The 25,793-nt window shown below is 29.2% G+C and overlaps 1 protein-coding gene across 1 annotated transcript; it reads left to right on the forward strand.

Moving 5' to 3' along the window:
* On the forward strand, positions 1 to 25,741 carry LOC140054949 (uncharacterized). The gene is made up of 17 exons (XM_072100091.1): positions 1 to 17; positions 665 to 736; positions 1,541 to 1,612; positions 2,324 to 2,395; positions 3,363 to 3,434; positions 6,565 to 6,639; positions 7,761 to 7,832; positions 9,162 to 9,233; positions 9,618 to 9,689; positions 13,137 to 13,169; positions 15,489 to 15,566; positions 21,335 to 21,406; positions 21,888 to 21,959; positions 22,391 to 22,462; positions 23,004 to 23,078; positions 24,144 to 24,215; positions 24,718 to 25,741. The coding sequence occupies exons 1-17, from the start codon at positions 1 to 3 to the stop codon at positions 25,739 to 25,741; spliced, it is 2,094 nt and encodes a 697-aa protein (XP_071956192.1).
* Positions 25,742 to 25,793: the final 52 nt, after the last annotated feature.

Below are 25,793 nucleotides of genomic sequence, written 5' to 3' on the forward strand. Positions count from 1 at the left end.
ATGAACTTTATTTTTGTGTAATACATAATAATTCTGAATTAATCTTAAATGTAAAATTTCACAATATAAATATCATTATAATGATTGTTATACTAATTAATTAGTATTTGTTTATGTAGTGATTTTGTTTTATGATAATAAAAATTATTAAAATATAAATATATATTTTATATTTTGACATCATTAAAATATTGATACAATACAGTGCATGTATTGTAGGATCAATTGTAATAATGGACTAATAATATTTACCTTATGATTTCATGATTATTCACAGTAAAACAAATTTAAAAAGCAACAATTTTGTAATTTATCCACCATGATTGAATTATTTATTTTTGTAATATATAACAATTGAAACTGAATTTACATTACATATTAGATAATACATTTATTATATGGTTGCTATCAAACAATTTGAATTTGTTGACATTTTGTTTTAAGAAAATATGTTATTCAAATAAATTTACCATATTTGTATTTTAACATAGTATATTTTGACATCACTAAAGTACATACAATAGAGTACATGCAGTATAACTACTGTATAATGCACAGGAATGTAGACATTTCAACATTTGAGGTGACAAGAAAAACTAAAATAATTTAAAAACAGCTTCGATATTGTGATTTACTTATACTGTGCATTCTTTTTACTTTTAAGGGATTTGGGCAGTAACCAAATAAGTACATTACAAGCCAATGCATTTGCTGGTTTGACAGCATTGGAAACACTGTAAGTGTATTGCTTATGTTTGCTTACAGTTACTAATTTGGTTTTATATTATAAATTAAATTATAAATTATTTTATATTGTTGGTTAAACAATGAAAATGGATTAATATTATTCTATAATTTCACAATTTGTGACCTTATAAAAAATATCTTTATAAATCACTAGTTTTTACTTCATCCACCATGAATGAACTTTATTTTTGTGTAATACATAATAATTTTAAAAATAATATTAATTGTAAAATTTCACAATATAAATATCATTATAATGATTGTTATACTAAATAATTAGTATTTGTTTATGTAGTGATTTTGTTTTATGATAATACAAATTATTAAAATATAAATATATATTTTATATTTTGACATCATTAAAATGTTGATACAATACAATGCATGTATTGTAGGATCAATTGTAATAATGGACTAATAATATGTATCAACATTTTTAAAATGTATCCACCATGATTGAACTATTTATTTTTGTAAGATATAACAAAACTGAATCTGTATTACATATTAGATAATACATTAATTATATGGTTGTTAACAAACAATTTGAATTTGTTGTAGACATTTTATTTTTAATAAAATAAGTTATTAAAATATATATACATTTTTACTTTAACATAGTATATTTTGACATCACTAAAGTACATACAATATAGTACATGCAATATAACTACTGTATAATGTACAGGAATGTAGACATTTCAACATTTGAGGTGACAGAAAAACTAAAATAATTTAAAAACAGCTTGGATATTGTGATTTACTTATAATGTGCATTCTTTTTACTTTTAAGGAATTTGTACAGTAACCAAATAAGTACATTACAAGCCAATGCATTTGCTGGTTTGACAGCATTGAAAACACTGTAAGTGTATTGCTTATGTTTGCTTACTTTTACCAATTTGGTTTTAATTTAGAAATTAACAAACTTTATTTTTTTGAATAATATTATAATAATTCAAAATACATTTTTATTGTAACTGTCACAATATAAATATTATTATAACAAATGTTACTAAATAATTAGTATTTGTTTATTTAGTGATTTTGTTTTATGAGAATAAAAATTATTGAAATATAAATATATATTTTATATTTTGACATTAAAATATTGATACAATACAGTGCATGTATTGTAGGTTTGATTGTAATAAGGGAGTAATAATATGTACTTTATGATTTCATGATTATTTATAGTAAAAATAATTTTAAAGTGAACATTTTAAAAATGTATTCACCATGATTGAACTATTTATTTTTGTAAGATATAACAATTGAACTGAATCTGTATTACATATAGATAATACATTTATTATGGTTGCTATCAAACAATTTTTAATTTGTTGTAGACATTTTATTTTAATAAAATAAGTTATTAAAATATACATTTTTACTTTAACATAGTATATTTTGACATCACTAAAGTACATACAATAGAGTACATGCAGTATAACTACTGTATAATGTACAGGAATGTAGACATTTCAACATTTGAGGTGACAGAAAAATTAAAATAATTTTAAAACAGCTTGGATATTGTGATTTACTTATACTGTGCATTCTTTTTACTTTTAAGGGATTTGAGGGGTAACCAAATAAGTACATTACCAGCCAATGCATTTGCTGGTTTGACAGCATTGAAAACACTGTAAGTGTATTGCTTATGTTTGCTAACTTTTAACAATTTGGTTTTAATTTCGAAATTAAATGAAAAATTATTTTACAAAGTTGGTTAAACAATGATAATGGATTAATATTATTATATAATTTCACAATTTGTGATCTTATAAAAAATAACTTAAAAAATCAGTAGTTTTTTGCTCATCCACCATGAACAAATTTTAATTTTTTAAATATTATATAATAATTCAAAATAAATTTTTATTGTAAATGTCACAATAAAAATATCATTATAACAAATAATACTAAAACTAAATAATTAGTATTTGTTTATGTAGTGATTTTGTTTTATGAGAATAACAATTATTAAAATAGGAATATATTTTATATTTTAACATTAAAATATTGATACAATACAATGCATGCATTGTAGGATCAATTGTAATAATGGACTAATCATATGTACCTTATGATTTCATGATTATTTACAGTAAAAAGAATTTTAAAGTCAACATTATTTTTATTTGTAATTTATCCACCATGATTGAAGTATATATTTTTGTAAGATATAACAATTGAAAGTGAATCTGTATTTAATACATAATAGATAATACATTTATTATATGGTTGCTATCAAACAATTACATTTGGTGAAGACATTTTATTTTAAGAAATTAAGTTATTAAATTATATTTACCACATTTTTATAAAACTGACAAAATGTTTCTAAGTAGGCCTAATCAATATTTGTTTATGTACATTTTTGTTTATTTTAACAAAATAAGTTATTAAAATATACATTTGTATTTTAACATAGTATATTTTGACATAACTAAAGTACATACAATAGAGTACATGCAGTATAACTACCGGTACTGTATAATGTACAGGAATGTAGACATTTCAACATTTGAGGTGACAGAAAAACTAAAATAATTTAAAAACAGCTTGGATATTGTGATTTACTTATACTGTGCATTCTTTTTACTTTTAAGGAATTTGAGATGGAACCGAATAAGTACATTACAAGCCAATGCATTTGCTGGTTTGACAGCATTGGAAAAACTGTAAGTGTATTGCTTATGTTTGCTACTTTTACAATTTGGTTTTAATCTAGAAATTAAATTACAAATTATTTTGAATTGTTGATTAAGCAATTATAATGGATTAATATTATTACATAATTTCACAATTTGTGATTGTATAAAAAAATATCTTTATAAATCACTAGTTTTTAGTTCATCCACCATGAATGAACTTTATTTTTGTGTACATAATAATTCTGAATTAATCTTAAATGTAAAATTTCACGATGTAAATATCATTATAATGATTGTTATGCTAAATAATTATTATTTGTTTATGTAGTGATTTTGTTTTATGAGAATAAAAATTATTAAAATATAAATATATATTTTATATTTTGACATTAAAATGTTGATACAACACAATGCATCCATTGTAGGATCAATTGTAATAATGGAGTAATATGTACTTTATGATTTTCTATAATTTCACAATTTGTGATCTTATAAAAAAACTTTAAAAATCAATAGTTTTTTGCTCGTCCAACATTAACAAACTTTATTTTTTTGAATAATATTATAATAATTCAAAATACATTTTTATTGTAACTGTCACAATATAAATATTATTATAACAAATGTTACTAAATAATTAGTATTTGTTTATTTAGTGATTTTGTTTTATGATAATAAAAATTAATAAAATAAAAATATATATTTTGACATTAAATATTGATACAATACAGTGCATGTATTATAGGATCAATTGTAATAATGGACTAATAATATGTACTTTATGATTTCATGATTATTTACAGTAAAACCAATTTTAAAATCAACATTTTTAAAATGTATCCACCATGATTGAACTATTTATTTTTGTAAGATCTAACAATTGAAACTGAATCTGAATTACATATAGATAATACATTTATTATATGGTTGCTATCAAACAATTTGAATTTGTTGACATTTTGTTTTCAGAAAATATGTTAATCAAATAAATTTACAACATTTTTATTTTAACATAGTATATTTTGACATAACTAAAGTACATACAATAGAGTACATGCAGTATAACTACTGTATAATGTACAGGAATGTAGACATTTCAACATTTGAGGTGACAGAAAAACTAAAATAATTTTAAAACAGCTTGGATATATTGTGATTTACTTATATTTATTACCAGCCAATGCATTTGCTGGTTTGACAGCATTGAAAACACTGTAAGTGTATTGCTTATGTTTGCTTACTTTTATCAATTTGGTTTTAATTTAGAAATTAAATGAAAAATTATTTTACATTGTTGGTTAAACAATGATAATGGATTAATATTATTTATAAAATTTCACAATTTGTGATCTTGTAAAAACAAACTTAAAAAATCAATAGTTTTTTGCTCATCCAACATGAATGAACTTTTTATAATATATAATATTTCAAAATGATTTTTTATTGTAAATGTCACAATATAAATATATTTTTGTAAATCAACAATTTCAGCCGTCGGGCTGCATGTTTTTTATTATATAAACCTGAATAAATAAATAAATAAATTATTACAATTGATCCTACAATACATGCACTGTATTGTATAAACATTTTAATGTCAAAATATAAAATATGTAATCACTACATAACAAATACTAATTATTTAGTATAACAATCATTATAATGATATTTATTGTGAAATTTTACAATTAATATTATTTTTAATTATTATGTATTACAGAAAAATAAATTTCATTCATGTTGGATGAATTAAAAACTAGTGATTTATAAATTTATTTTTTATAAGATCACAAATTGTAAAATTATGTAAATTATGTAATAATATTAATCCATTATCATTATACAGTTGTTGTACTGCATGTACTCTATTGTATGTACTAGTGATGTCACAATATGATATGGGTAAATAAAAATGTATATTTTAATAACTTATTTTATCAAAATAAAATGTCTACAAAAAATTAAAATGTTTTGATAGCAACCATATAATAAATGTATTATCTATATGTAATACAGATTCGGTTTCAATTGCTATGTCATGGTGGATAAATTTAAAAATTGTTGATTTTAAAATTAGTTTTACTGTAAATAATCATGAAATCATAAGGTACATATTATTAGTCCATTATTACAATTGATCCTACAATGCATTCACTGTATTGTATAAACATTTTAATGTCAAAATATAAAATATATATTTATATTTTAATAATTTTTATTCTCATAAAAAAAATCACTACATAAACAAAATACTAATTATTTAGTAACATTTGTTATAATGGTATATATATATATATGGAAACACAAATATTTAAAAAAATACCAAAATTTATACAAAATATAAAAAAATTTGAAAAATTCAGTTAAAAAAATAAAATTATGTTAAAAAAATTACAAAATTTATATACAAATGCATAGGCCTATATATGTAAATATTTATAACATAGCCATCTTCAGCGTGATCAGTTTAGGTACTGTTTAAATTAAGGATTCTACTTATAGTAAGGGCAGGCGAGGTCTTAAGACGGTTAGTTCTACAAACAGGTATATTAATTAGGGGTTTATGGACTAATATGTACTTTATGATTCCATGATAATTATTTACAGTAATTTTGTTTTAAGAAAATAAGAAATAAGTTATGAAAATATATTTACAAAAGTATATTTTGACATACTAAAGTATACAATAGATGGATTACATGCAGTATAGTGTATTTACTGTACTACAATTTAGTTTTAATTAAAAAGGTAAATTAGAAATTGTATTTTACATTGTAGAACAATTATAACAAAATATTTAATATATAATTTCATTATTATGTGATTATAAGTTTAAACCCCACCTCACCAAAAAAAACCACAAACAACTGGTTTTTCGTATATGATAATATAGGCCTAATAAATCAAATATCAATTTTCAGTTGTTATTTTACAATATAAATATCATTTAAAATATCATTTAAGTTAATTTTACTACATTTAGTATTTGTTTACTTTAACCAGAAAACAAACAAAAATAAAAGGGATAAATGCAGTGTTTATATTACCGTAAATCAATAGATAATTGGCAACTAACTTAATTAACTGCTAAAGCCCAAACTAGCAAGACCATAATGTGCATTATTTATCATATACTGTGTATTTTTTATCATTTAAGGTGGTTCATGAATGGTAACCAAATACACACATTGGAAGCCTATGCATTTGCCGGTTTGGAATCATTGACAGAACTGTGAGTATTTTTTCAATACTTGTACAAACTTCCTTATTTTTAAAAGAAACTTTATTTATTGTTGTTTTAGAACTATTCTAATTACTAGATGGTACGCTTGCTTCGCTCGCGTACCATCTAGGTCGTGCCCACAGATGGTTCTCGAATACATAATAATTTCAGCGTTAAAAAACTGGCGATTTCAAATGTACGTACCGCAGGACAATAATGTCGTTTACAGGAACGGATAAATAGACACTGTGATTTATGTACTAAACTAAAATTAGCACCCTGGGATTTACTTCCGAAAGAGAAACTTGTCACAAAATGAGACCAATTGTTTAAGTCAAATTTAAACAAACTTAATTTGTGTTTTATATGTAACATTAGGGTTGAGGGATGGAAGAGGAACAATTTTTAAATATATTCTTTATCCATTTAGTAACGAAATATTAATTGTTTTCATGTTTTACAAATAATGTACCACTAAACCATGGAGGTATTTATACCCCCATGACTAAACACAAGTAAAACATTGCGATGTAATACTTTGTTGAAACTATCACCGTCCTAGTCGATTGAAAAGTACAGTACGTATAACGATACATCACTACGACGTGTATATGTTTATATAATGTAAAACAATTTGTGAAAACCACCTCTATTCGGGGCAAATCATAAATTCGATTTAATCGTCAATAAATATTAAATTATCTAACTCAACTTAATTAGTAGGCCTAATGGTTTTCAATTGTTTCTTAGAGCTAATTCATACTTAAGTTGGTTCCTACCCTACCCACCAAAGTTGTTCTGCGTTTAGGGCATGTGATGCACTGTAGGCCTATCCTCTACTAAACATTCTAGAAATAACGCGCTATTTACCGAATTTTGCCCTTACGTAAATTTATATATAGATTCCAGTTGATACTGTATGTCATACTGCCCTAATATTGCTGTAACACCGGTGCCAATCAATTTACATCTAACAACATGAATTATATTATTGTTTATATACATGAAAATTTTATTCAAAGATCTCTTTTGTCAATACATTTTTTATTAATGAAAATTTACAATCATACAGTATCAAAACAACTTGGATGTATATGATTTTAATTACTATGAATCATTTTATTTTGAAGACGTTTGAATGGTCACAAAATCAGTACATTGCCAGCTAATGCATTTAATGGTTTGACAGCATTGACAACACTGTAAGTGTTTTATTTAGTTCATAATACTTTTATAATTATTTTTTTTAATTATACATTTTAAAATAAAATTTAATGAGAAAAAAGATAGATGCTGTTAATTTTACTCATTTGTTCTTTAGAATGGTTCCGAAACGTTGATCTTTTTTTGTCATTACATTTTATTTTAAAGTTATGTAGTAAACGTCTCTTAATTTGTAATTATGAATTCCTTTTTAAATTATAGTTAAATGTAAATCATGCAATTTTCTAAATGCAAATTTTAATGTAATGGTCCTATAGAGTAATTGTTTCACTTCATTTAATAATTAATATTTGATTAAAACTCCGAACAATGGGTCTTGATGTCCCCTTAAGGAGGTCCAGTAATATCATTTTCAGTATTTCTATCAAAATTATATTTACTGTCAAAAAGTATTTAGGTAACCGGTTACGGGATTATAAATACATGAAAAACCCCTTATTGTCAAAAATTGTCTGTGTGCCTATGGTACAGTAATATACGTTTATACAAATGTATTGATTTGCAATGAATGGAACATTCCAAATTATTTGGTTTAACCATACTTGCATACCTCTATGGTTTAACACAAGTAGGTAAATTGATAGACCCTTGGAGAATAAACAGAAATAGTACTGTAATGCTATACAATACTGCAAATAGGTATTAACCACTTTTGATCGCCATTTGAATCAAAAGTGTGTTGTACTGTTAGATATAATATAAACAAATATACTAATAAACTTTATCACTTATTATAAACACATAATAATATAATACTTTATTACTGTCAGTTGTTTCTCAACGTTTGTATTAATTAATAATTACAAAAATATAAACGTATTAGTGGTCTTTAAATGTACTTTACTATTTCAATCGACCATGAGACAGTGACAGTTTATAAAGTATTAAATCGGAAATGTTTTACTCTAATTAGTGGTATATTATTTATAGTATTAAGTAATGAAGGAAGAAAGTTTGTGGAAACAAACATATTGAATTTGAATTTAAATAATAGGTGTTTAAGACTATCTTCTGTTAGTTGAGGAACATAGATTTAAGTATTTTTAAAAATTGTATTTATTTTGTTAATGCAAATTTTTAGAATTGTTAATTATACAAAAAAAATTGTTTTTTTTTCCTGTCCTCTTTTGGAAGTCTGTTTAATAAAAGGCCAAGTAATTAAATAGAAAAGACACACAAAGACTTTTGGGCGAGTGTCCGTTATGAGAGTTGTCCATTTACGAATGGTGTCCACACAGGGAGTTTTGGACCATTACTTAGGAAAGATAAAGCATCAAACTTTACAGTTTATTCTTTATTCTTTGTAGAAGGTTGGACGATAACCAAATAAGGAAATTGCCAGCAAATGCATTTAATGGTTTGACAGCATTAAAAAAACTGTGAGTGTATCTCAAATTTATCCCAATTCATTAATTTACGTTTTAGAATAATGACAGATTCATATTATTTAGTTTATCATTTCATAATGTGATCTTGTAACAAACAATTAATGAGAGGCAATGATCACCCAAGATCCATGAAATAACACCTTTGTACCAATAGGGTTACATGCTCTAGCATAATTTTAAAGGAAAAAAATTCACAAGAAAAGTTTAAGACTAATTAGCCGTGGATGGAAGAAGAAATATAATCAGAAAAATAAAGGGGTAAACACAGTGTTTATATACGGTAAGGTGTAGAAATCAATAGATAATTCACAACTAACTTAACTGCTCAAGCGTAAGCTAGCAAGACTATATACTATGCATTATTTATTATTTAAGGCGAATGAATGGTAACCAAATACACACATTGGAAGCCTATGCATTTTCTGGTTTGGAATCATTGACAGAACTGTGAGTATTTTTTCAATACTTCACTTTACCAACTTTCTAATTTCAAAAGAAATTGATTATTGTTTAGAACCATTATAATGTCAAATTATTCCAGTTAATACTGAATGTCATATAGACTGCCCTAACAAACATTGAGTAAACAGTGTCAGTCAATGGAATTACAATGAACAACATGAATTATATTGTGATCCTTTTGATTCCAAGATATTTTTTGTCACAAAAAAAGAAATAATGACATTTTACCATAATACTGTATCAAACAACTACTATATATATATATATATATGATGTATATATTATATGATTTTCCTTAGTATGAATTATTTTATGTTGTAGTCAGTTAAGAAAATAATATCATAAAGTAGTTAAGTGTACTGTAGATTTGAATCCAATTTGTTTGCTAAATATAAACGAAATATTTAACAAAGACACTAAGTTAGGGAAGGGCCGGACATATTGATAACCTTTGTAAAAATACAAAGAAAACAAATAGGTGTTTTATATAAACTAAGATATTTGGTTTCTTTTAAAATAAATATTAATTTTAATATATAACTTCTTTATTTTACCGTTATTATTTATGGTATAGAAGTCTGGGGAAACACTCATATAATGTTACATTTTCTGATTTCATTTTATATAATTGTTTAAACAACTTAATATTATAGATGTTTAAAAGTTATGTTATATGTTTTGTGTTTTAATTATTATCATTTGTATTTATTATTTATATGCTATATTCATTTAATAACTATATCGGCGTCTATTAAAAAATTATTTATGTGTTACATTTCGAAGGCCAAATCTCGCCAACCGAAAGCTTTTTATTTAGTCGTTTTGTCAAATAAGTAAATCATGTAATTATTATTATTTTACATTTTGTAAAAAAAGTCAAAAAGACTATGCATTATATTAAATAAAATAAACAGAAGGGCGTGAAAGATTACTGCAATTTTTGACTAAAAATCATGATCCTAATACATTAAAAGTTTTAATTTCTTTTGTGAGTTGTTGAAGCTTCCATAACATGAACAAGTGTTCGTTGCTATAGGTGTTTAGACAATCTCCTGTTAGTTGAGCAACATAGATTTAAGTAGTTTTAAAAACTGTATTCATTGTGATAATGCAAGTTTTTAGAAGTTAATAATACAACAAAAAATGTTTTTTTCCTGTCCTCTCTTGAAAGTCTGTTTCAATTATTAAATAATAAATTATTTTACATTGTTGGTTAAGCAATGACAATGGATTAATCACAATTTGTGGCTTATAAAAGATAATTTTTAAAAATCACAGTTTTTAGTTCATCTATCATGAATGAACTTAATTTTTTTTTTAATTATTCCAAATCATTTATCCCCAAGTCAATTACAGTTTTCAACAACACCATTACTAGATACTTTGGTTCTGTTTAAGTAAATTGTTGTGTACTAGATGGTACGCTCGCTTCGCTCGCGTACCATCTAGGTCGTGCCCACAGATGGTTCTCGAATACATAATAATTTCAGCATTAAAAAACTGGCGATTTCAAATGTACGTACCGCAGGACAAATACATGTCGTTTACAGGAACGAATAAATAGACAATTTGATTTATGTACTCAACTAAAATTAGCACCCTGGGAATTACTTCCGAAAGAGAAACTTTTCACAAAATGAGACCAATTGTTTAAGTCAAATTTAAACAAACTTAATTTGTGTTTTGTATGTAACATTAGGGTTGAGGGATGGGGAAGAGGATGGGTGCAAAGAGGAACAATTTTTAAATATATTCTTTATCTATTTAGTAACGAAATATTAATTGTTTTCATGTTTTACAAATAATATACCACTAAACACAGTAAAACATTGCGATGTAATACTTTGTTGAAACTATCACCGTCCAAGTCGATTGAAATAGTACAGTACATGTAACGATACATCACTACGACGTGTATATGTTTATATAATGTAAAACAATTTGTGAAAACCACCTCTATTCGGGGAAAATCATAAATTCGATTTAATCGTCAATAAATATTAAATTATCTAACTCAACTTAATAAGTAGGCCTAATGGTTTTCAATTGTTTCTTAGAGCCAATTCATACTTAAGTTGGTTCCTACCCTACCCACCAAAGTTGTTCTGCGTTTAGGGCATGTGATGTACCGTAGGCCTATCCTCTACTGGTTTTACAACGCTACTCATGCCAGTGAGAGAAGGGTGATGATGTGGGTGGTTTAATTGCAATAATAAAGATTTGTACATAATATACGGCGAGTGAAAACTCTAGCTCATTATCCGTTTAAAAAAAAATGTATATCCAACCACTGCAGCACAGATTGAAAAAAAAAATGGATCGAATTTCTGTTATGAGTATACAGTACTTGCCTTTACGACGCCTGAGGGAATAGACACTTGAGGAACAGAGATTGGAATGTTCCATTCATCGCAAATCAATACATTTGTATAAACGTATATTAAATCTATCAAAATAATATTTTTTAAAGAAAATCGGCCTTTCTTCAACATTATGATGCTGTACTCGAGCTGTTCAACCGGTTTTCAGCTATTAAAAACAATTATCGTAGGAGGAAATAGGAAAATGCGAAGCATCCTCGTATTATTGTGTGCGGGTATTTTTCAAGACGGAAATCCATTAGACAGTGTATACCACGATCGAAAAACACCCCTATTTGGGGCAAATCGTTGAACCTAAATTCGTTTTAATCGTCAATAACTAATTATCGAACTCAATTTAATTAGTAAACAGGGTTACATCAAGTGGTTAAAATCAGTACCGAAAGTACGAACCAACTTTATATACCATCGAGTAAACATTCTAGAAATAACGCGCGATTTACCAAATTTTGCCCTTACGTAAATTTATATATAGATAACGTTTATGTGTAGTTTGTATAGCGTGTATAATGTTCTCATATATTTATTCATTTCTTAAAATAGTGTACAAAAAAAAACAGATTTCTGATTTGTTTTATTGAATCCAATTAATGCTGTGAGAGCAGCGAATTATTAATGTTATTATAAAGCAATATGTAGAGACAGCAGACTTTCTTCATCGGCATAATACTACTACTGTAGTTGGAAGCAGGAGTACTTGTTACTCAGTATAACATTTTGATTTTCAATCATTCTGGAAGTATCCATTCATAATGTAATAATAATTTTACATTGCAGGTTAAACAACTATAACAATAGATTTAATATTATTATATAATTTTATTATGTGATTTTATAACAAATTAGTTACAAAAAAAAAACCCAAAAACAACCGGTTTTTAATTAATTCATAATGAATTATTTTTATTTTTTTGTAAGATAGGCCTAATATAAATATAATTTAAGTGAGATTTTCTACATTTAGTATTTGCTTATGTAGTGATTTTGTTATCAAATTATAAATATATTTTTTTAATATTAACAATTACTTTGTATTTCTCTTACTTTGAAGGATATTGCACATCGGGCAAGTCATTGGATATCGGTATTTTTTTTAAAAATTATTCTTATGAATTTCTTTTGATTAATAATTCATTAGTTCAATATATGTACTGCAAAAATGAATTCATATATGCCATGCAGTTGTTTGAAATGTTTAATTTTGATAACACATCTAAGTATAGCATTTAAATATTTCCATTCCGTTCAGGGTTAAGTGGTACTACTATCACTACAGTTTTCCTTAAAACAAATTAGTTTACGGCCATTGCGGCTCTTCTCCACGTTCAAACATTTGAGAGACATCTATTTATTTCCTTTGAGACTTATTATAGGCTAACATTGGCAGAATTGTAAATTGTTATAGAAATTTGTCTTGCGACATCAACATAAAGTCTAAAAAAAGCACAAAAAAAATAAGTGTAATGACAAATATGCTTAATTTTGTATAAAATTTAAAGTAATTGAGTAAACAATTTTTTCTTTCCTTTTCACAACATAATTTAGGTGGCTCTGAGAACAAATTTGTAATTGTTTACTTATAATATTAAATATCAATGAATAAATGAATGTGAACAAAACAAGGCTATCAAATTAAATTAATGAAATCACTTTTTCTAAACCTTAAACCTATTCTTAAAAAAACAAGGCCAACATCCATTAAGTCGCGTGCTACAATGCATAGTGATACCGGACCGACCGACAGACCGACCGACCGGCATAGTGAACAATAGAGTCGCGTCCACGCGACTAAAAAGGCATAATTTTGACGAATTTTTGAACTTTTTCATCAAAAACGTGCGCAAATTATCCAATTCGACGTGCTCGTATGACGTAATTTTAAGTCAAAACTGTTTAAAAGTTGGTAAAATTATTAGAAAAGGCTGCAAAAACATAAATCCCGCGAAAAAAGTATGTATTTAACGCTACGTGCGCACCGCGCGCGTAAACATTTGCGCGCGTATGGGAATTTTTGACATGCTCAAAATGACAAGAAACGCGTAGAAAGTTGATTAAAAATTAATTTTGCGCATTTTAAAATTTTAAATGCGCGCGCGCGCGTAACTTTGTGTAAAACACACATTTTTTTTCAACAGAAAGTTAGCGCCTGATATGAATTAAACTTTTGCAAAGCTTCAATTTAAAATGTTATTTGGTTTTTGCCCTATGTTTAATACGAGAAAATCGTTAAATCGCGCGTAAATCACGTTGCGCAACTCTAACGTCATTCAAAATAGGATGTCCACAATTTCACGTAAATGCCCACATGTTGACAGTTCAAAAAGTACAGAAAAGCAATAAAACCCATAGTAATACCGGACCGACAGACCGACCGACATAGTGAACTATAGAGTCGCGTCTACGCGACTAATAAACTTGCCTAACATTATTCAAATTGCTTCTTATACTTCTACCTTTTTACTAATTCATTTCTTATACTAATGTATAATCTTGTTCCAATAAGCATGATTATTTTGTGTAATCTTCATAATGAAACTTCATTCAGTACCATTTTTTTGTAAAGACCTGTTTCATTTATTGAGTTGCAGGCTGCATTGCAGCGGTGATAACTAATGGTTTTAATATATTGTAGTTGAAAACATATAATTTACATCAAAAATTAAATACTGCAATTTTTAGTCGCGTGGACGCGACTCCATAGTTCACTATGTCGGTCGGTCGGTCTGTCTGTCGGTCCGGTATCACTATGCGTTTTATCGCTTTCTGACCTTATCTTGATATCAGTTTAATCTAGCTAAGTCAATTTTTCACAGTATATTCCTTATGGCCAGGAATCGATGTGGTTATGTTTTCCCGGTGCGCAATAACAAATTACGCGGTCTACGCACGACGATTTAACGAAATCACGTTTGTAATCATATCTTCAAAACCATGAATCACAATTAAATAAAATTTGGTACTTGTAAATTACAGGGCATAAATCATCATATGGCAATACAATTACATGCGTAGCGCATGTAACGCATGCGTACGCGCGCTTACAATTTTCAAAATTTATTTTCGATGAAATAAGAGTACGTTTCAGGCAATTTTAAGCGTTTACAAAATTGCCATGAGTGCGCAGATTTTTGCGCGTTAAATGTTATTGCGCACTCTATTTGCCCGATTTCTGTTTTCTTGACTTACTTTTCAACTCGAAATTATGTTATACGAGCACGTCAAAAGTGTCAGGCTACGCACGTGTAAATTAAAAAAATATAAATGTTTTTAAACATTTCAACATTTTTAAACATGTTCAGTAATTTCGGTCAGTTGGTAGGTTGGTCGGTCGGTAAACACTAATGAGCACGCGACTGCAGCCATCTATATGGCCTTGTTAATTCATACTGAACTTTTTCTTCAGGCCTGGCGTGTGGGACTCTAATCAAATACCTACAATAGAAGCCAATTCATTTAATGGTTTGACATCACTGCTACAACTGTGAGTATTTTTTCAATTTGTATACTTCTACAAACTTCCTAGATTTTTCAAATACAACATGTCATTTTAGAATATTTTTCAGTAGATTTTGTATCAAACAAAAATCAGCAAAACATGGCCAATCACAAGATGGTATATAAAACATCAACATCATCCATGGGTTACCAATGACATCAATCAATTTATCAATATAAAGCATAGACTGTTCAGAAAAGCCAAACGTATTGGTTCTGTATCTGCATGGGATGACTATAAGTCTATTTGTAATAAGGTTAAGCGTCTATGCAATAAGTCGTATTATTCATATGTCAACAAATTATTTACAAGTGACTCTACTCGTAAAGCTTTCTGGCGTTTTGTTAGAGAACGTAGAAGATCACCAGAACCCGTTATCTTTTAATATTAACGGTGTGAATGTTTTGTCACACCCTGTAATTGCTAGTTCATTTAATTAGGTTATATGCATGATATGCATATAACCTCTTGATTCTGTCAAAATCTTTATTTATTTATTTATTTATTTATTTATTTATTTATTTATTCTTTCCTTAGCACTATTTGTCCGTGAATTATCTTGGCATCAGTTTCATCTATCTAAGTCAATTTTTCAGAGTATATTCCTTATGGCCAGGAATCGATGTGGTTATGTTTTCACGATGCGCAATCAAAAATTACGCGGTCTACGCGCGATTTAACGAAATCACGTTTGTAATCATATCTTCACAAACATGAATCACTTTTAAACAAAATTTGGTACTCATAAATTTCAGGTCATATTTCATCATATGGCAATACAATTACGTGCGTAGCGCATATAACGCATGCGTACGCGCGCTTAAAATGTTGAAAATTGTCAGAATTTATTTTCGATGAAATTAGAGTACGTTTCAGGCAATTTTAAGCGTTTAAAAAATTGCCATGAGTGCGCATATTTTTGCACGCGCACTGCGCGTCAAACGTTAATGCGCACTGTTTGTGTCCGATTACTGTTGTATAACCTTTCTTTAATAATATCATCATATTTTATTCACTTTTCAACGCGAAACAGCGTTATACGAGCACGTCAAAAGTGACGGGCTACGCACGTGTAAGTTAACAAAATGGTGAAAATATGCTAAATTTTAAAATTAATATATATCGTTAGAATGCTCGGGAACACCTATTTTTTATTTAATTTTCTTGAAGTGTATGTACCGTATATTTCGGTGTATAAGTCGCACCTGTGTATAAGACGCACCCCCAACTGAGAGTAAAATATCGGTATTTTTTATATCGTCGATGTATAAGACGCACCTTATATTTCATCAAAACAATGTTTTTTTAAATTGTAATCAATATTATTGTAATTATATATTTTGTTATATCTACAACGGCGTCCTTTATTTAGGTTTTTTCTTACCTAGGCTCGGCCGCGCCCAGCCTCAACAAGTTCTTTCTAACTTGTTATTCATGAGTTTCGCCGCAACATCGAGTGCATGACCGTGTGTGTAACACGCACGTGTGTGGGCTAGCCTCGCTCGATCATTTCGAGAGGGCGCACGTTTTCACGGACAATCGTATTCGATTAGTATCTATGTATCCGAGAAGTGTGTACGCTAGGTCCATGCTATAATCACCTGGAGAATATACTAGTCGAATACCGTACACCATGTGCCACCAAAAGAAGGGCTTGCGCTTGGGGTACGGCGATCGTGCGTATAACTACTGTATAAATAAATACTATTCCAATCGTACGACGTAAACGTTTACAAATGAAATTTTATCGGAGCGCCATAATGAACAAATCTTTTCATCATATTTAGTATAACATCATGCTAAAATGACTTGAAAACTAGGCCTAGGCAGAAGCAGGTTGCCGTTACGTTAGTTAGTTACTGTAGCTAGGCCTAGCCTACTCAGGCCTAGCAAACGAGGTGACGATAGCCTAGGCCTATGTACAATTTGTGTGGTGAGGCATTTATGTTCGGTGTATAAGACGCACCCTTAATTTAGAGGTCAAATTTGCGTGTCAAAAGTGCGACTTATACACCGAAATATACGGTATCATATGTATGATTTATTATGAAATTAGAAGAACAAAAGTTGATTAAGTCATCATTAATGGCATATTAAATTTAACAAAATTAATTTCGACAATCAAACAAATTATAACATTTTCTTAGGCCAAAATAACAAACTTAACGTTAACTTTCTTCCTTAAGAATTTCATATATTAAAGTTAAAAGTATATAGTTTGACAGTGCATCATTTTTTTAAATTTTTAAAGATGTCATCATAGTAAAACATTATAATTCATTGCGGTATGTAATAATCTATCTGCACCAAAGTGGTTACTGCATAGTAAATACACGGTGGAATTTTTCTCCAACTTTTAGTCAGTTGTGTATGGCTCGATGGTCTGTGCTCGTGTCAATGGCATTCAAGGTACCGAGTTCAAGTCTCACCTTGGGAAACGAAATAAGATTTTTTTTTTATTATCCGTATTGTTCAAATTTATTTCTTAGTGTATAGATTATACACATGATTTATAATGAAATCTAGATAAAAAGTTACTTTATGTCTTTATTATTATGTAACAACAAATGCGGTTTATGACATTATACGCAGAGGGATCTTTGATCGGATTGTGATACCGGCTATGGTGTTCGCGTTAGCAAGGTCCTATCATATATTATAAATAATTAAAGATTCTGAGAAAATCAATCAATCAATATATCTTTTAAAAATCAATTATCTTTATTTAAATCAATGCATATAACCTATAATTCGTCATAGTGACGAATTAAATCTAGTTATTTTTTTGTTTCTGTTTTTAACCCACCCATAATTCCCAACTGTGAACCTCCGGTTTGTAATGTCCCAATCCCTGAACTTTCTCAACTTAACTTTAACGTCTACAATGTTGAGAAGGTGATTAATGGACTTTCGTCTAATAAATCTCCAGGTCCTGATTCCGTGCATCCATACATGAAATCTGCTTCCGAATTTATTGCTCCACCATTATTTAATTTGTTTAACTTGTCCCTGCGTATGGGAGAAATCCCCGCTAAGTGGAAAATGTCCCATATTACTCCTATATTTAAATCTGGTGATACAAATGCAATTTGTAATTACAGACCAATATCCCTTACCCTATATGTTCGAAACTGCTTGAAAAAATACTGTTTTCAAGTATATCTGATCACGTTGCTTATAATTGTCCAATTACAGAAGCCCAGCACGGTTTTTTTCCCTCCCGTTCCTGTGTACCCAACTTACCAACCTAACACCAGAATTGATGTTATCTTTCTCGACTACGCCAAAGCGTTTAATAAACTGCCCCACCATATTATTTTAAATAAGCTGGCTAGTCACTTCAATATCAGAGACAATGTCTGGAAATGGATCAAGTCATTTCTATTGGGACGTTCCCAAAGAGTCTTGTATCAAGGATCCATTAGCCCATCATCCCCAGTTACCTCTGGAATACCACAGGGCAGCGTACTTAGACCCCTTCTTTTTAACTTGTTTATAAATGACCTTCCCTCATCTATTATTTCTCAATGTGCATTGTTTGCCGATGACCCGATAATTTATAGAAATATATTTACTGTAGACGATGAAGTTGTTCTTCAGTGCGATCTGATCAGGCTTTCCTCTTGGTGTGATCTAAATGAAATGGAGCTTAACTTAAATAAAACCAAGGTTCTCCACATTACAAGATCAAGGAAAGAGTATAGACATGTTTATCGTATAAATGACTTGCCTATTAAATCCGTATCTAGTCATTGTCATTGTCATCTGGGGGTCACGATTAATAGTGAACTTACTGGGGATGACCATGTAAACTTAATTATTTCTCGTTCAAATCGAATGTTGGGTTTTATTACTAGTATTGCAGGAGGATCATCCCCTTCAGCTATTTTCTCACTCTATAAAGCTCTCATTGTCCCCATCCTTGAATATGGTGTCCCTGCGTGGTTGGGTGTCACGAAACCTAAAACCACGAAAGCTAAGACCCCCTAAGACCTAAGATCACGAAAGCTAAGACCCAAGACCTAAGATTACAAATATTTATCTTTCGCACCTGCCTTGTATTTTAACTCCCAACATTTATTCTGAATACCACACCTTAGAATTGGCACTTTTATGAAAAAGAATCACATAAAAAGTAACAAATACATTTTTAAATTGATGATTTTACAGACGTTTTTCTCGCACACAAACTGTTTGCGAATTTCGCATGACTAGCCTACAGTACAGTAGCAGTAGGCCTTCCACCATGTTCAATGTTTTTGTTTCTATGGAACGTCAAAAGAGCAAAAATTATATAGAGGGCTGAAAACTCTGTGGAGTCCATCTACAGTGTGGATGGAACAATGTAATATTAAAATTGTAATGATAATAATATAATCATGCAAGTACGAAGAAATAAATACTGGCAAATAAATTTTAATTTAAAAATCATGATTTGTTTCGTTTTTCTTTCTGTTTTTATACTTGTACTATTATTGTAGCTCTTTTGGCGCTCCATAGAAACAAAAACATTGAGCATGGGGGGAGCTCGAGGAGTTACAGTATACAAAGAAACATGTCTGTAAAATCATCAATTTAAAGGATTTATTATTTTTTTTTTATGTGTTTCTCCGTCTGAAAGTACTTATAAATCCTAATTTTAAAGTGTGGTATTCAGGATAAAGTTCGTCAACAAATTTGGAGTCAAAATACAAGAAAGGCAGGTGCGTAAGAAAAACATCCTCTGAACCAACACAATGGAGTAAATATATACCAACAAACAACCCGTCAAGTTTGTTTGTTGTAAAGAAAAAAATATACATTTACTCAACGGGCGAAAATAATGTGAGTTTATCTATGTTTTGCGGTAGTATTTAATTATATTTATGGTAATAAATGAAACCTACTGTGTTTAAAATTATGTATGGATAAACAAGTATTGTTTTTAAGCTGTAGTATATCTTAGAATTTGTAATCTTAGGTCTTGGGTCTTAGCTTTCGTGATCTTAGGTCTTAGGGGTCTTAGCTTTCGTGGTCTTAGGTTTTGTGACACCCCTGCGTGGTTGCCTCGAACCAAAAAACTTACGGAACGTATCGAGGCAGTCCAGCGAAGGGCTACTAGGCTTGTCCTTAAACAAACAAGAGGTGAAATGGAATACGAGGAACGTCTCACTAAGCTAAATTGACCAACAGTACTCTCTAATCGAAGAAATTATCTTCTGTTATCCTTTGTTTGTAAATCACTTATGGAACGGTTGATTGTAGTAGGCTAGTATTCGTCAATCTGTAGTTGTTAATGGCCGTCATCTTGATACACTTAAGTTCATTCATCACTATGCTCGAACCAATTGTCTTCATCATTCCGCTATTAACATATTCCCTAGGTTATGGGAAGAAATTCTTTAATTTTAGACAGTTTTCCAACATTTTTAAATTCACTTAAATCCCATGTTTTATATTGACTTTGTTGAATCGACTATAAAGTATTTTATCCTTTTATTTTATATTGACACTGTTGATTCGTCTATTTGTTATATAAATATTTTTATATAGTTTTTTATATATCATTGTTGTTACATTTGGGAGTAGGTACGGAACCTGAACTCTTATTATAGTGATTAGGTTCACTTTTAGGTTCCTGCCTACTCCCTTAGTTTCTGTGTTTTTGTATGTTTGTAACTGGTTTTTGGCAATAAATAATAATAATAATAATAATAATATTTCTTAATACATGGTCTGCTACTTGCTTAATACTACATTGTTTTACCTTGAAGGTGGTTGAGAGATTTCAAGATAAGTACATTGCCAGCAAATGCATTTTTTGGTTTAACTGCATTGACATTACTGTGAGTATTTTTTCATGTTATATACTTTATAATTATAATTGAATTACTTCATAACATTTTAATTTATGTTATAAGTAAATTTAATATAGTGCTGTAACAAATAATGTATAACATCTAATTCCTTGATATAAAGACTATTTTAACGTAACAAAGATTTCTGTATTTAAAAAATTGTATTTTATACAAACAAAATGTTTTCCTGTCCTCTTATGGAAATATTTGAGATGATTTAAGATGGTACCAGTACAGGGAAAGTAATTTCAATCTTCCCTAATGGTACATACCAATGCACTATATTGAATAAAAAGGACGCACAGACTTTTACGTGAGTATCCGTTATGAGGTGTCAATTTACAGGTGGTGTCCACAGAACGTTTTAACTGTATTATGGACCATATCTGAATAAGGCATAGGAAAAGTAAAGCGGACACAATTTCTTGGATATTTTAATTTCTTTTTGACTGCGTATTCTTTATTGTAGGAGGTTGGACAATAACCAAATAAGGAAATTGCCAGCAAATGTATTTAATGGTTTGACAGCGTTAACAGAACTGTGAGTATAATATCTTAACCAATTTATCCCAAATCACTACATTGTACAATAAACATGCATGTAGTTTATCATTTTATAATGTGATCTTGTAACAAAGTGTAATTGAATTTTAATGAGAGATGATGAACCTGGAACCACTGGTCAACTTGCCTGAAATCACACTTTTTACTATAAAAGGGTTAATATTCTCTAGCATAAAGGCTAACATTTACATGGTGGGCAAGTAAAGCTTAAAACTACTTAGCGTAGTGGTTTTGGTTGCCAACAAAGCTGTAAATGGAAATTGAACTTATAAAAACTTTAACCTGAACCAAAAATAAAAGGGGTAAATGCAGTGTTTATATTAAATAATTAGATAATTTGCAACTAACTTAATTAACTGCTCAAGCCCAAACTAGCAATACCATACTGTGCATTATTTATCATTTAAGGTGGATGGACGGTAACCAAATAAGTACATTGGAAGCCTATGCATTTGCCGGTTTGGAATCGTTGACGGAACTGTGAGTATTTTTCAATACATTCTAATTTCAAAAGAAATTGATTGTGGTTGTAGAAGCATTTTAATTATTCCAATTAATATTGAATGTCATATGGACTGCCCTAACAAACATTGAGTAAACACCAGTGTCAGTCAATGGAATTACAATGAACAACATGAATTATGTTGTGATCATTTTGATTCCAAGATATTTTTTGTCACAAAAAAAAGAATGAGATCTTACCATATACTGAATCAAACAAATTATATAAAAAAATTCTTTTAATTGTCACATAAATATTTAAATTCAATTTGACCAAAATATATATATATATATATATATATATATATATATATATATAAGCAAAAAAAAATTTGTCTTTTTATAAAGTGAAAACATTATTTTTTTTCACTTTTTTTTCCTACAGAAGTGAATAACTTTATTAAAATTACAAAATGGCCTATTCAAAGACTGATATAGGGGACAATTACATCTTTAAACAAAACATATTTTTCAATAAACAAATATATAATTAATTGTCTATTTATTCATCTTTTAACAGGAACTTAGAGAACAACGCTATAACTATCATAGATGCTGAGGCATTCTCTTCTTTTGCTTCATCACTTTTAATTTTGTAAGTTAACATTATGTAATATATAATTTGCATGTTATTGCCTTCCTGAATGTCCACAACACATAATTACGATGACTTGGTTTGTATCAGGATCAGGGGGACATTCCCCTTTGACTGCCTCAGTTGAATTATTTTTAACAATATTGGTGCGTGTGATTTACCACTAAATTAAAAAATGTTCCCCATTCCATATATCATACAGTAGATGCACACCTGAGAACACATGACTCCGCTACATGCTTATATAATCAGAGCAATGTGTAACTATTAAGCAATAGTAGAATTATAGAAGAAAGGATAATTGTAAAGCTTGGCACTCTTGCCCCTACCGGCATAAATGTACAATTTAGATCTTTTAAACATTAATTTTGCCAGAGACATTCACATATTAACAAAATTCACACTTGAAGTTTTTGTCTTTGTTTAAATGTCCTGCTTTATAAGCAACTATTTCTGCTTTGTACCCCAAAGCTTTTGGAGGCTTGCATTTATAACTATGCCTTTTGTTTTGTTAACATCTTTGATTGGCTGATTTGTTTTATTATGTAATTTTGTGAGTTATATATGTTATCCTTTGTTACAATTCTCTTCGCTATGCCCGAAACATGTCGTAAAAATAAACTTATATTGAGGCAGTTTTAGCTTACTTGATCTTGATTTTTTTCTATATCCTGCCTATATACAGCTCTTTGATTTATATTAAGCAATAGTGTTAGTTATCTTTACATGGTCATGTGACAAAACACCTTTCAAACTACTGAAGCTACCAAAAACTAAAACTCTGTCTACACTATCAAACTAGTTCAAGAACAAAATGTGTCATGTGCCCAAATATGGTAGTAATATGACATAATCGTGTCCACATGGGCACATCAAATTGTTTTCACATAAAGTTTGATAGTTTAGCTTTAACCTATTTTGTGTTGTTCACCCACACAAATCTAAATTATTATTCGCTCTGAATAGTATTATAATATTAATATGTACATCATATATTAAGTAATGAAGGAATTAAAAAGTGTGAAAACAAACTTATTGAGTTTGAATTTATTGGTTTTTTTTTAGAAACTTAAAAGGTAACAAGTTACAGGTTTACAGGGACAGGACCTTTCAACAATTGATAAGCTTAAACGAATTGTAAGTAATGATTTATTAAAATTTGGGCAACCCAAGTAACTCCCTTGTAAAAATAAATTAATTTATAAAAAAAAAATATTTTACTAATCCCAAAACCATCTGTGAAAGACGGTTACCACACTCACTAGTTATACAATCAACATGATGATTGTGGAAACTTACGATGATAAAGATCTGTCTTGTTTTTCAAAATTTAATTTTGCATGTTTTTTAAATTCACAAATGCGCCACTAAATTTGTGCTTAAGTCACATGAGCATTCTGTTAATCTAGTCGCAGTGCAGGACTGGAAAAGAAAAGGGAGATACATAAACTTGAATTAGTTGCGTGTGGGTATTTCAAGAATGCAGGTGGTTGACTAAAAAATGTGCACAAATTTCAAACCTTGAGAATGTTGGTTCTTGAGTATTTAAAAATTTCCCAAAATATAATAACATTTTCTTTTAAGATACAACAAAATAATAACTTGGCACTTATTATGTTGCTATATTTGATTCTTTTAGGTACTCGGAATACTCTAGTCTCTGTTGCCTCGTTGGCGCCATCGATGTCTGCGAGCCTTCAGATGCATTTGCATCGTGTGAAGACTTGCTAAAAAATGAACTTCTCCGTGTGTTGATGATGATTATCGGGTTATCTTCGGTTATTGGGAATGTTGTTGTTATCGTTTCACGAAAGTTTAAAAAAGATAATGATATTAACAATGTTAACAAAGTCCAAACTACACTTATCACCAACCTCGCCGTGTCTGACCTGCTGATGGCAGTCTACCTGATCATCATTGCCAGTGTGGATATACATTACAGAGGAAGATACGGAAAGGTTTCCAGAGTTTGGAGAAATAGTGTCCTTTGCAGTTTTGCAGGGGCTATTTCTACACTCTCTGGGCAATGTTCAGTGTTTACACTGATGCTGCTTAGTGTGGATCGAGCTATTAACATTGTTAATCCATTTAGTACGAAACGCCTCAATCGTACAAAATGTCGAATCATTATCAGCTTCGGATGGCTATTCTGGATTGTGCTGAGTTTTCTTCCAGTGACAGCCAATGAATTAAGCTTATCGTATTTTGGTGACAATTATTATGGAAAGGAAAGTGTGTGCCTTGCACTACCTTTAACCAGAAGTCGGTGGCCAGGTTGGGAGTATGCTGTTGCCATTTTTGTTGCCTTTAATGGCGTCGGCTTTTTTGTAATTGTACTTAGTTATCTGACAATTTTCTTGTCAGTGAAGAGATCGGGGGCCACTGTCAACAGAAGACAGCAGAGAAAAGAACAGTTAAAAATGGCGAGAAAACTAGGCCTGATAGTTTTCACTGATTTCTGTTGCTGGGCCCCGATTATAGTAATGGCAATTGGTTCCGAGACGGGTTGGATGACGATTCCTGATGAAATATATGTTTGGGCAGCGACATTCATCATACCCATCAACTCCTCAGTCAATCCGTATCTTTACACAATTGCTTATATGTTTAAGTGCAAAGTGCGTCAACCGGCACCTGTACAGATTCCACTTAATACATTGTAATTTGGCTATTTATTGAATTCAATCTTTGATCAGAGAGTTTCAATTAATTAAC

This window comes from Antedon mediterranea, chromosome 7, assembly GCF_964355755.1.
Source record: "Antedon mediterranea chromosome 7, ecAntMedi1.1, whole genome shotgun sequence".
In the NCBI taxonomy this organism is placed as follows: Eukaryota; Metazoa; Echinodermata; class Crinoidea; order Comatulida; family Antedonidae; genus Antedon; species Antedon mediterranea.